Genomic DNA, 9,519 nt, shown 5'->3' on the forward strand with positions numbered 1-9,519 from the left:
CAGATTTAATCACTGCAGCAAAGAGACCAGATCATTTTGATCAATAAATCAGTTATATGACCTTTTAATTTGAGAAAGGTGCTTCTTCATGCAGCTTAATGTCAAACTCAGCAATGAATTAGGTTTTTGGAGTCCTCTGTGAACCATAAGGCGCAGCCCGAAACACCATACTGAAGTCAAATTTCAATAAAAGGAAGAAAGTCGCTTTAACAAGTGAATTTCAAAAACTTTATTGTCATATTACAATTAATAAGGATAACAAGTGTTTATTATCTAAAAGTAGACTTTCCCCTTTTACTCTAGCCGTTTTTGTTCATGCAGGTATTTCAGATTCTTTCAGCATTTAGCCAATGCGACAAGAGAATGTTTCTTTCAAATGAATTTGCGGACCTACGAGACAGCCACGCATGACCGCTCCCCGAGAAACACCGCTTAAAAGAAAGATTAGGAGCCACAGACGGCCTTAAATGTTATTCTGTATCGATAATTCTTTAGCAATGTATTAAAATTGTCGAACAACTAGACTCGCAAAGGAATGGTTGAATAACTTTCACGCAGCTTCATTTTCACTCCAAAGACATTATTACAACAATTAAAAGTGGTACTGTTCAAAAAAGAGCAAGACATGATTCCAGTATTCCAATTAATGCTGAGGTATTATTTGAACTTAACTTATTGTCGTGTATGTGAAAGGATGATTCTATCAATGAGTGATTGACACATGTGCATAGAGCAAACACCTAAACCTGTTTAGCAAAAATGTCTTTTTGTTGACAAACCTTGGAAGGTTTTAGTATCTCAACAGTCTCCACAACGAGGAGAGAGTCAAACCTGAGTCATTCCTACCGTTATTGCATCATTACTTGGTAACAGTGAAGACTTGGAACATGTTAGCTTGAGCTCTGGTATATACACAGTTGTTTAAAAACATTTGTTGTTAATTTATATGTACTATTTATGTCATTAAAAAAAAAAGAACTGACCAGTATTCCCCTTTAAAGATTTCCCAAATCACCTACAATGTCCGACAACTGACAGCTCTCCGGAGGTTCAGTCACTTGAGCGCCAGACATTGGTAGCCTGACCACATATGTCAAGTCATAGTCCTCAGTCCAATTCATGTAAAAAGACAATAGCGGCCATGATGGGCGGGCGTCATTAGTAAGGGCGGGAGACCATGAGAAGGGGGAAAAGAAAGAAAAACAAAGAAAAGAAAGCACATGGCAGTCACAATCCTCCCACTCATTGTTGTTCAGCCTGTTTGGCCGGCTGTCTTAGTAGTTGAGGAGCCGCTCCCTTTCGGTTCCGACCAAGCGCCTGTTGGCCGCAAACACCTTTGCCTTGTTGGCTGAGGGACCTGAAAGAGTGAGACATGCTCAGTATACAGAAGGAGGGAGGGAGGGAGGGAGGGAGGGAGGGAGGGAGGGAGGGAGGGAGGGAGGGAGGGAGGGAGGGAGGGCTGTGTCGACATTTTCCTCATCATCTGTGGTGGACTGACCGATGTAGCTGAGCAGCACAGGCAGAAAGATGAGGCCGTGCGCGGCGCCCAGCAGTACGATGGCCAAGTACATGCGGAAGTAGAACACTTGGAAAATCTGCGACTTGGACAGCGCCAGGATGAGGATGCCACCGAACTTTGTCAGTGTGATCCCGCTGAACACCTGAGACAAGGAATTCTCAGTGTACTTCAAAACAAACTTGAGCATGTTGCATGATGCCTTTGTCATTGGTCACCATATTGCCACTTGGACAGTTGAAAAGAAAGTATGAAATGGGTGAGGGAAAGGGCCCTTTACTGGCACATTTTCATTCAGCATTTTTACTCACCGAGCTACCCATGTGAGCCAGCGCCTCCTCAGCCCGTTCCACTTTGCTCGTCTTCATACTGACGGTGAAAGCCCGAACCAGATGACTGCAGAACTCCACAGAAATCCCACAGGCCTGCAAAAGGAAACACGAGTACAAGCGGAGTCTTCGTATGGTCCGTGCACACTCGTCTCGTCTCGTCTCGTCTCCTCACCATGACCAGGTTGACGAGTGAGACGGCGTTGAGGCTGATGTTCCACAGCCACATGACGCCAAACATGTTGACCAGGATCATGGCGATGGTGACGCACACCAGCACGGCCGACCACAGTTCAAAACCCAGCAGCACTGTGGTGACCAGGAAGATGGCACCCAGCGACACGCTCAGGTTGAAGGCCGTGTCGTAGGCGATGGTCAGGTACTGCTCGTAGAAGACGTAGAAGACGCTGCGGGCGGACGGACGGAGCAGGTGCTAGTCAGTAGAAATAGTTTTCAAATGAACTCCTGCTACCTTGCACTCTTTGAGCAAGGAGAGAGAGTATCGCGCACCTTTCCTCTGCTAAGAGAAGCAGTGTACGCCACCAAGACAGGACTCACCTGTAGGCAAAGACCTTGTGGTCCATGGTCTGACTGATGTTGTCTGCTAAAATGCGGGCCATTCTCAAAGCGTCAATGTAGTCCGAAGACTCCTTCAGGATGGTGTGAAAGGTCATGAAGTAGCTGGCTCCCACTTGGCTGTTGTTGGCATAAACGTCCACGGCTGTGGCGTAAGCTGCATGGCCGCTATAAAAACAAACCAAAAAAAATCAAATAAATAATACGGTGAAGACACAAAGCCACCCATACAAGACAGCCAGCAGATGGATTTACCCTTTTCCACACTTGACGTTGGGATTATCCGACAGAAACATGGGGAGAAAGTGCATGAAGTCATCACCCACAGGCCTCTGCTTCCCACTTTGTGTCAAAGGTCGACAGTGCACGCATGATGGGTCCACCACTAAAAAATAAAAAATAAAACACATGCCGCTTGATAAGAATTGCACATGATGTGATTGGTTGAACCCCCCCTGCTGCTCTTGTGTGAGAGCACTGCACGCTTGTGTTTGCTCGTTGGTTGTGAGCAAAGATAATGGAATGTGGGCAAAAAGTCATTTGGCGTGTTGTTGACACCAGATCAAGATTTACCTGAAGCGTTACAGAAGGCGCCTGTGGCATTGGAGTAACGGCAGCAGCTGGACTGCGGCTTGACCCAGTCAAAGTAGTCGTCCAGCCAGGAGGAAGGCGTGAAGGCGATGGTGGAGCTAAACATTGGAAAGAAATGGTGCTGTCCCCGACGTTTCTCAAACTTTTCCATTTGAAGATGTGAAACGTACTAGTTGCTGATGAGCGACGCAGAGTAGATCTGCTGCACCAGCGAATCGTTGTTGCAGCCCACGCCGCCGCACACGGCATTCTGGCCCTCCAGGCTGCTGTAGTTCAGGCCGTCCTCCACCACAAAGTAGACCGGAGCTCCCGTGTGGAGATACTCACTCAGGTTCTTGAAGTACTGCAACACATAGGAATCCTGTTGGAGCAGAAGGATATGTTAGAATACAGAAAGAATAAAATAGCAACATGATAATGTCATTTTTCTACTCACATAAGATTATTTTGAGATTTGTCATTTTATTTATCATTATGTATGACTCTAAGACTTTATTTTCAGTGTGATTTAAAAAAAATAAAAATAAATGGCACCACGAGATGCACAGTGACTTACGTCGGGCATGGAGAGTTGCTGATCCAGTCCGATCTCAACTTTGTTTACCACAGCAATACTAAAGGACAACGCTCCCACAAACACAGCCACCTGAACCCAGATCACATGACAACCGGCGTTTGAATCCAAGCAGGACAAAAACAAAGCCCAAAAAAGGCAGTTGCTGCAGACACACTCACAATGATGGGCCGCACCCACTCTTTGAGAATGAACGGAGCGTAGAACTTCTTGAAAAAGCGGAAGAGGATGCTGTCCGTCTTTGTTTCCTGACCTTCAGGCAGCTTTGCGCAGCAGATGATATCCAGACGATTGGCCTTTCGTGACAGCGTTGTTTAGTCAGAGATCATCATGTGCTGGCAACATTCCGTCTCACCTCCTGCCTCTTCACATCCAAGCCCAGAAGGCTCACAAAGCAGCTGATCTGCAACAGGAAGTCAATCAAAACGGCCAGGCCGGCAAAGAGGGAGAAGGTCCTAACTGCCGGCATGTTGGACAGCGCTCCTGCAAAACAAGACCGTCGGCATGGAATTAGTCGCCATCTGATTCATTCTCATCCATATATTAAAGGCGTATACCCAGAAAGAAGGCCACCGTCTCGGAAAAGGAGGACAGGAAGATGCTGGGTGCCACGTCGCCGAGGATGCGACCTATCTGTTGGTGAAGTTCCTCCTGCGGCATCCGCTCGTCTCGCTGACACCAAAAGAAACGACTAGAGAGATGAATTAAAGCACGTTCCAAAGGGACCGCGTGACCCATTCCAGCGTGTGCCATTAACCTGGTACGTTTGCACCATGATGAAAATGTTGTCCACGCCCACGGCCAGCACCAGGAAGGGGATGACCTCAATGACGATGAGGGTGAGGGGGATGCCGGCGTAGCTGAAGATGCCGAGCGAGGACGCCACTGAACTCAGTACGATGACGATGCCCGCTATGGCCAGGGAAATCTTGGAATCCACCTGCACTTGTGCATGTAAAAAGGTCAATGAAGCAAAGGTGCCCTTTCCCCCCCCTCAAACAGGTGTTACCAGGAATCTCCTGCAGCTGTTGATGTGTCCCAGCGCCAGCGAGATGTAGACGAACATGATGACGTAGCTGAAGACGACGGTGCCGATGTCGCTGTTGCTCTCCCGATTGATTTCGTCCTCGACGCTCCTCTCGGCGTTGAAGGCCACCGTCAGGTTGGGGTTGTGGAATTCCTTCATGAAACGGATGAATCTGCAGAACACATACACTTGTGGTTGAGTGAAGGAGATCCATCAATCCATCTTATCAGAAGCTAACAGTGTTAGCTAATGCTAGTCTGCGCTTCCAACCACATTTTGAGATAATTCAGAATGGCAACAAAACATCGTACTCTCTTTCCCACGCCAGAGCTTTGCCCAGCCTGTCCGTGTCATCAAGGTAGTTGTTGATGGGGAAGGTGATGACGAGAGCACTCGCGTTGTTGTAGTTGGTGGCTGGTGTGGGAGAAACGGAAACACAAATCAAATAAAAGCATCGACCCAAGTGCCACACTGCAAAAGCATGTGAACTCATTTCATGACGCAAGTGAGCTTACAGTCGAAGCCACCCAGTGCCAGCCAAGGGAAGATGGGACCTCCAAATGTGCCCATACAAGGATCGTGGAGGAGAGTGGTGTCATTGAGGGACGCTGGTGCGCTGTAACACAAAAACAGGTTGTTGACTTCTCAGCTCCGCGGCAACGCATGAGGAGGGAAAAAAAAAATAAAAATACAAATAAATAAATAAAAAGTGGGCTAGTGAACCTGACACAGTAGAGAAAGTGGCTGTGAAAGTCGGCGTAGGTGAAGAATTCATCGCCTATTTTGTGATCCAGTACATTGTGGCTATTCTGGAAGTAGTTGAGCACACTCAAGATAGTGCAGTTGTCGTTGTAAGGGGCCAGCGGGGACAGGCAGATGTCCTTCAGCGTGACCTTTTGCTCCTGGTAAGGAGCCACCAGTGCTTCAATGGCAAGCTGCAGATCCAGCACCTGGAACAGAAAAAAAGCTTTAGCAGCAGATAAACAAATATTGTGACTTTCAAACTCACCTGATGGAGGATGTCCTTATCCAAGATGGCTCCAAAGGGGACGTCGGAGCCCCCAAAGTACGGCTCGTAGATGAAGGTCTTGTTGAGCGGAGTGGTGATGATAAGCTGAGCCGTCCGGTAGAAAGGCCCGAAGTGGCAGTCAAAGTAGTCCTTCTCCTGGCGCGCCCGGCTGTCGGGCGACGACCACAGCTCCACGGGCTCGGTGGTGATGCGCATGTAGATCAGACCGGCCGAAGAGGCCGTCACCAGGAGCAGGCTGCCCGCGACCACCAGGCCCGGGTGGCGCACGCAGAACGAGCCCCACCGGCTGAAGGCGGTCCGCAGCCCGCTCTCAAAGCGCTCGCCCAGCGTCTCACAGCAAGATGCGTTGACTGTGGCGGACACAAATCGCCGGCCGGTTACTTTGCTCAAGTCACACTTGAAGGACCGCTTCAAATACCTGCGTCGGGATTATCGCTGTTGAGCGACAACGGGTTATCGCTGTCCAATATGGGTTTGTACTCTGACGGGATTGTCCTTTTCCTAACACACATCAACAAGTTAGAATGTAATCTTCAGGTCTACTTCAATTTTTTTATTTTTATTTTTTTTTTAACCTGTAACACCACGCCGCGACCACAGTGCCGATAAACACAAACAGGAAGGCGGTGTACGTGATGCACATGATGGCGGTCATGGCGTCCAAACCGATGATGGTCCAGGGGGGCGGGGGCGTCGGCGGGACGGGTTTGGGCCCGCACGCCTTGGTGCAATCCTGGCAGGAGCAGGGACCCGAACCATCCTCCAGGCCTTGGGAGCAGCCGTACGTCTTGTTGTTCATGGGCGTGTAGCCGGACACTGGCACATCTGAATAAACATGCTCCTTTACATCCCATTAGCATCTATTGCTTTTTTTTCCCCCCCCCCAGCTAAGTCATATTTACCCGAGAATATGGGTACGATCGGAAAGGGAGCCTGGCCGTTGTTGATGTCAAACATGAACTGGATCCAGTTGGTGGCATTGCAGTCTTTGGCGTCTTTGCCGCAGAGCAGTGACAAGGCCTTCACGTTGCTGGACGGCGCTTGTACGTCTTGGCAGGCGTTGTACATGGCTAGAAAGCAAGTGAGACATCATTACACCAGAAATCTCGCTCGACAAATTTGAGCTGGTCTGCAAAGCCACCGTTGGAGAAGATCCGCCCAATGTAGTACTGAACCTCCACCACGCTGGAGGCGCTGGAATTGCTCGTTTTGAACTCGGTGGCATTCATGAATGCGCTCTGGTGCGGGCTGCACGTCAGCTCGCAGAAGAGGTTCATCAAGTTGAAGAAACACGAGGGGCACCTGCAGAAGCGTGTTCTACTATCAGCAGCGATGGCGTCACTTCACGTTAGCCGACGTTCATACCGGGACAGGAACTGCAGGGGCAGCTGGAGACTGGCTTTGAGAGTACGCAACTGGTCCACATCGCAGCAGAGTTGGCGGTCGCCGTAGTCGTAACCGGGACACAGCTCCTGTATGGTCAAAATAGAACATTGCGAAATCAAATCATTCAAATTGGTCGCGTGGCCTCCCGCAGAATTGTGACACCGTACCGTGAGGAGGTCATAGCCTTCGGGGTCCAGAGGTTTGGCGGCTCCCGTGTAGTTGCAATTATATTTCTTTCCGTGGACTGTTTCGGACTCACCGCACTCGCCGTACCACACGCAGTGTTGGGCCGATGCCTGCGAGGCAAACCCAACACACAGACTATTGTCCTCTTGATGTTCTCGATTTGCAAAATGCACAATCACACATGACTACGTCAAAGGCACGACACAGATTTGAGAGCATTTCAAGTTAAACAGATTTTTGTGGTGCCGTGCAAATAGTGCTTTCTCACTTCTGCAAACACGTTTCCTTTTCCGCTTTGGTGTTTAAGTTTGCAAGTTGAGTTATGGAAAAACCACTGACTCGAGCGAGATCTGATGTTTGTAGCGACAACAAGAAATGGGAATATTGATGTCATAAACTGGATTTACACTACGTAGGTCACGTGATGAATATGATTCATGTGGGACAAGAGACATTTCTTTCTCACTCTTCTTGCCTATTCAGCATCACAGCCCTCACATGTTCACTGTTGGAAGACTTAGAGGAAGTAAATTCACTCCACACCAAAAGTTGGGGTTTTTTTTTTTTCTTCCCAATCAGAATGAACAGTACAGTAAGGCCTACTTGTACAAGGGTGGCGTGGAAATGTCCCGCCTGCAACAAAACAGTGGCTGCATACAAAAAATGATAGGTTTGTTTGGGATTAGGGTCATACTGTTGATTAATCAGGATAAAAGGTAATAGTGGATCATAGCCAAGTAGTAGACAGAAGGAAAACTTGCAAAAGGTAGAAGAACAAAGCAAGTCAGTGAGAGAATGGAGTTTATCCGGGTTTGATTGAATCACAGCTTTGTTTTGGTGTGTGCGTGCGTGTTAACAAAACCAATGAGTTGACTGAAATCAATAGAAACTGACGAGACCGGAACATACAAAAGAGCAAATTGACAAGCCACAAAGCGTCTGGCAGAATGTCCTTTGGACAGATGAGACAAAACTGGAGCTTTAAAACAAACACTATAGAGTAGCACAAGCGTGAAACATGAAGGAGGCCCATTTCTGCTCTGGGGCTGCTTTGCACATTGAAATGAATCTGGTTCGTGCCAGTCCTGATTGAGGCGTGCAGCCATCCATCATGCCGTCAGGACTGGCACGACCTGCTGCCCACAACTCTGGCGAGATGCAAGTCTTGGTTGGGTGAGAGAGAGAGAGAGGGCTGTGGTACTGAGAGGTCCGCCACACTTGGAACATTGCGTTCCTCCGTGACTCGCGAGTAAACTTATCGGTCACTGAAATGATAGGCGAGATTTGCTATGCCGTGAACTGTGATTGATGAGTGCAATGACGTCGTGTGACGTTGGCATACGTTCGAATAATGGATCTGGCTGCTGACTGGAAGTTTGCACATTCTAACCGGGACCAAATTCCAAAGTTAGATATTTATATGTATATATATCTCGGAGTTTTGCAGTGTAGATGACAACTTCGAACCCCGAAACCTTCTACAGGCTTCATCAACTTACAAGAATGTGAACAAAAGATACATTTGGAGGATACAGTCACTTGGTTAAGTGACAAACATCAACGTCAGTTAGCATGAGCTAACTTGAGCCGTCATCCTAGTAAATCCGCTGACCGAACTTGAGTGTATTTAAATACACGTTAACGTTTGGGCTTTGAAAGCTGAGTCATGTTTTCAGATCGCGAGAGGCGCACATCCAAATGCGACTTACCCATCGAAAATGAGCCTCCGAGAGAAATATAAGCAACAGCAGGAGAAGACAGACGCCGCCTCTGTCCGGTATGAAGCCCATTGTGACTGTCAGGCTGCCAGGACGCGCTCGATGACAACAGTGGCGGCCTGGCTGCGAAGTATATTTTGTTGTGGGCTCTTCTTCTTCTTTCTGTCACGTTTGTTCAGGGGTTGGGGGATGTCGGTGCTGCCATCAAGTGGCATTATTGTGAACTACGCCCTGTCGAGCTCATCGATAACAACGTCATGCAAAGAAGAAAATTCATCAATTCAAGATTTTTTAGGGTGAAACAATTAGGTTGACCATGTTATGTCCTGGAGCTATTCAACAATAAATCCACAATGACTGTATTCTGCGTCACGTTCAAAGGTCATTTTCATGTTTACTGTTGCGTGACTAAATGAATGATTATAGAGTATCAACTACAACAATGATAGTTCATTTAGTTTTACAGTAAATGAGAATTATGAGCAATCGTGAAAATGTTTCTTCCCGATGTCTATGTTTATATAACCCCGTTTATATCAACAATAGAAAGAACGTCACCAACCAAAAACAGATATTACTAAATTGC

The 9,519-nt window shown here is 47.8% G+C and overlaps 1 protein-coding gene across 1 annotated transcript; it reads right to left on the bottom strand.

Annotated features, from left to right (window-relative positions):
- Positions 1-214: 214 nt before the first annotated feature.
- npc1 (Niemann-Pick disease, type C1) lies at positions 215-9,090 on the bottom strand. The gene is made up of 25 exons (XM_088396837.1): positions 8,925-9,090; positions 7,197-7,325; positions 7,009-7,115; positions 6,785-6,945; positions 6,546-6,713; positions 6,219-6,468; positions 6,062-6,144; positions 5,623-5,993; positions 5,337-5,563; positions 5,129-5,229; positions 4,925-5,027; positions 4,596-4,785; positions 4,344-4,526; positions 4,144-4,258; positions 3,942-4,069; positions 3,748-3,882; positions 3,569-3,658; positions 3,183-3,373; positions 2,995-3,110; positions 2,677-2,806; positions 2,404-2,589; positions 2,021-2,252; positions 1,828-1,941; positions 1,499-1,661; positions 215-1,357 (listed from the first exon to the last, which is right to left on the bottom strand). The coding sequence occupies exons 1-25, from the start codon at positions 9,003-9,005 to the stop codon at positions 1,275-1,277; spliced, it is 3,837 nt and encodes a 1,278-aa protein (XP_088252963.1). The 5' UTR covers positions 9,006-9,090; the 3' UTR covers positions 215-1,274.
- Between the last annotated feature and the right edge of the window lie 429 nt (positions 9,091-9,519).

The sequence above is a fragment of the Syngnathus floridae genome, chromosome 14 (genome assembly GCF_059516105.1).
Source record: "Syngnathus floridae isolate MCC-2025c chromosome 14, RoL_Sflo_1.0, whole genome shotgun sequence".
Lineage (NCBI taxonomy): Eukaryota > Metazoa > Chordata > Actinopteri > Syngnathiformes > Syngnathidae > Syngnathus > Syngnathus floridae.

Coding starts and splice junctions, on each gene's coding strand:
- npc1 (XM_088396837.1), bottom strand. CDS start 9,005: ATGGGCTTCATACCGGACAGAGGCGGCGTCTGTCTTCTCCTGCTGTTG. Junction 3,374..3,568: donor AGCAACTCTCCATGCCCGAC/GTAAGTCACTGT, acceptor CTGCTCCAACAG/GATTCCTATGTGTTGCAGTA. Junction 1,662..1,827: donor TGGCTCACATGGGTAGCTCG/GTGAGTAAAAAT, acceptor TCCTTGTCTCAG/GTGTTCAGCGGGATCACACT.